At 43.9% G+C, this 3023-nt stretch overlaps 1 protein-coding gene across 1 annotated transcript; it reads left to right on the top strand.

Annotated features, from left to right (window-relative positions):
• The first annotated feature begins 248 nt into the window (after positions 1-248).
• Positions 249-2406, top strand: LOC121577340 (ras association domain-containing protein 10). Its single transcript, XM_041891097.1, has one exon. The coding sequence runs from the start codon at positions 553-555 to the stop codon at positions 1978-1980; it is 1428 nt and encodes a 475-aa protein (XP_041747031.1). The 5' UTR covers positions 249-552; the 3' UTR covers positions 1981-2406.
• Positions 2407-3023: the final 617 nt, after the last annotated feature.

The raw sequence follows: 3023 nt of genomic DNA, 5'->3' as shown, positions 1-3023 counted from the left end.
AATTTAATATGACATATAACACTCACTTTAAAATGTGTTAACTTTTTCATCTTTCACGTCAGAATGAAGGTATTTTTGACCAAAGTACAGCAAGCAAATTGGTGCGTAAAATGCACACAAAGTGGGCGGGTAATGTTACATACAAAAACTTCTGGAGTATGGCAGTGTATTGTGGTGATCAACAGACACTGGAGAGTGTAGAGTCCCGCTGCGCGCAGAGGGTGTATACTTTAGTGTTTGCATAGAAATGTACCCACAGTAGTGCGTGCCAACCGAGAGGAAGGACCCCTGTTCCTCCTCTGCGCACAGTGTTCCAAAAAGAAGTCTGCGGGGATAATGTAATGCCCCCTACTGAACAACTTCCCAGCATGCCTCTTGAGTCTGCTACGGGAATAATCCTACATAGAGGGAAGTACTGCGCTTATTATTTCATGAGAATGATGCCATGTCTACATAAGAATAAGGACAGCTCCAAACGAAGGTGTGTGACACACTTTTCTTTCTACGCCTGAAAAGTGGGACCGAGGAGTCGAGAGGGGAGCAGAAACTTTGATGAGCAACTGGGTTGGAGGTTTTTCCAGTATGGAGCAGGAAGAATGCAAGGTATCAGTATGGGTCTGCCGGGAGGAGAAGCTAGTCTCGGGGCTGTCTAAACGCACCACCTGCGCCGATGTTGTCAAAGTTCTACTGGAGGACCAAAACTTGCAGCAAGGTGCGTCAGCGGCGATGCTGTCTGGGACCCCCCAATCTTACTGCATAGTGGAGAAATGGAGAGGCTTTGAGAGGATTTTACCCAATAAAACCAAAATCCTGCGTCTCTGGAGCGCCTGGGGAGATGAGCAGGAAAACGTGAGGTTTGTGTTGGTGAAAAATGAGGCATCGTTACCGAACAACGGACCCAGGAGCGCCGAGGCGCGGGTCGTTCAGAGCAAAGACAATCCGTGCGTATTCAAGGGAGCAGCCAATACCACAATGGCTTTCTCGCAAGAAAAGCAGCGGAGGATTGTTAGAAAAGCTTTTAGAAAGTTGGACAAAATTAACAAAAAGAAAGAACAGACTGTTCATCAGGATAAATCCTCAGTGGAGAAATTGGAAACATTGGTGCACTTAGTTATATCGCAAGATCACACCATCCGCCAGCAGATCCAAAGGATCAAAGAATTGGATAGGGATATAGAAAGGTATGAGGCAAAAGTGCACTTTGACAGAATTAAGAGACATGGTATCAATTATGTGCAGGACACATACATGGTGGAATCGAGCGCGGAGGCTGATCCAATAAAGGACGTTCCACGTTCAGCGGAGGCTATTGCGCAGTTTGAGGAGTACGCGCTTAGGTGCGAGGAGGTCCTGGGACTTCAGGAGGAGTTGACAGAGCGCGAGGCTCTCATGGAATGCATCACAGGTGAAATTCAGGAGGAGCTAAACCAAAGGTGGATGAAAAGACGGCAAGATGAGCTATCGGGCAAAGACACAGAAAGTATGGGGGAGTCTGTGGACATCCCCGTGGCTGCAGTGACTCCACAGCGGGCAGCACAGTCAGGCGCCGCCGCTCCAGAGCCAGGTGTGGACAGTCTATCAGAGAACGACTTGGTTTTAGAGGGGAAGATAATCAAAACAAAGCTGGATACCAGTTTATATATTGGTCTTCGTTTGAACACGGATTTAGAGGCTATTAAGGGTGATTTGGACTTAAGCCAGGAGCTATGGGACGCGAAAGAAAAAGAACTAACGGATTTGCTCGCAAAAATGCACTATGCCAATTTAAATAAGGAAAAGTTACCGGAGGCTGATAAAGAACACTCTTGTGTCACCGAGACTGAAATGTTGCCTTCCTTGGAGAAGAGCAGTGGGTGGGTGGAGCAGGCCAGAGGTCTTTCCAAGACCTGCGACATGAACGATGAAGACTCAGACACAGGGCTGAGCTCCATGCATAGCCAGGACTCTGACAATACACCTGTGTGTGAATCACTGGTGTAGCTAACTCTTTATTGAACTGTTTAAAATATGCAAGGCAAACTCAGGGACAGTGGAATTCTCCACACTAAACAATATGTTTATCCTTTTCCTCCAAAAGGCATCAGCATGGACACCATATATATATATGATAATCAACTCAATCCACAATAGTTTGTCTTTAAATAGGCCACTCTCACATATTCAGTCAGTATAGACAAGCAATAGATTTTAAGATTATATCATGCCAATTGTGCTGAAATTCTGACAAAAGTTATGGAAAGTTGATATAGCTTGCTATGCTGTTTCTGTGTGTCACAAGTATTATTTATCGGAAAATGTTTAGAACTAGGGAAAACAACGACTGCATTGAACTGCAAAGACCCACATCACTATGAACATTCAGCTATAAACATACAGGTTACTGTTGAAATAAAGTATTAAAACATATTATGATCTGTTTGATTTAGTACTTGCTTGAGTAGGACAAATGATTTAAGAGTTGGCTATGCCACTCACACATTTTATTTGCATTGGAATTAGTCCTACCTCATGAGGAAGTCAAAGGTTGTAGATAGAAGTTGTTTTGCATTCTTTAGGGGCCATGCCTTGCGTTGTGTTATGTGTGCTTGTCATGGTCTGCCGTATTTCATTGGAGTCTATGGAGCAGCAGAGCATGAACTTCTGCATTAATGATGATTACTGTAAATGCATACCTTTTACTAAACGGTTTTACTAACAGACCAAACTGTTCACTATTATCCTAGTGAGGGAATTCCAGACATTTTGACTATTACGTTTGTAATTCCCTATATTTGCTTCGATACCAATTTTCATGCCAAACTTTTCACTGTACTCTGAGGTGGGTGTTCAAAAAGTTGGATAGGATGCCAGTGCATTAAACTGCAGCTGTATTTGATCCATATGGAGACAGTATCTGCTGGCAATGTTTAGGCCTACAGATTTCTGTTGTTGTTTTTGTAACACTATCTGCCTAGGAGTGCCAGGTTCAAACCTGCCAAGATGGAGCATTTCCCAGAGGGTAACTTCGAGAAATATCAAAGGAC

This window comes from Coregonus clupeaformis, chromosome 11 (assembly GCF_020615455.1).
Source record: "Coregonus clupeaformis isolate EN_2021a chromosome 11, ASM2061545v1, whole genome shotgun sequence".
Lineage (NCBI taxonomy): Eukaryota > Metazoa > Chordata > Actinopteri > Salmoniformes > Salmonidae > Coregonus > Coregonus clupeaformis.
The sequence above is the reverse complement of the archived record's forward strand: the minus strand, read 5'-3'. Positions and strand labels throughout refer to the sequence as shown.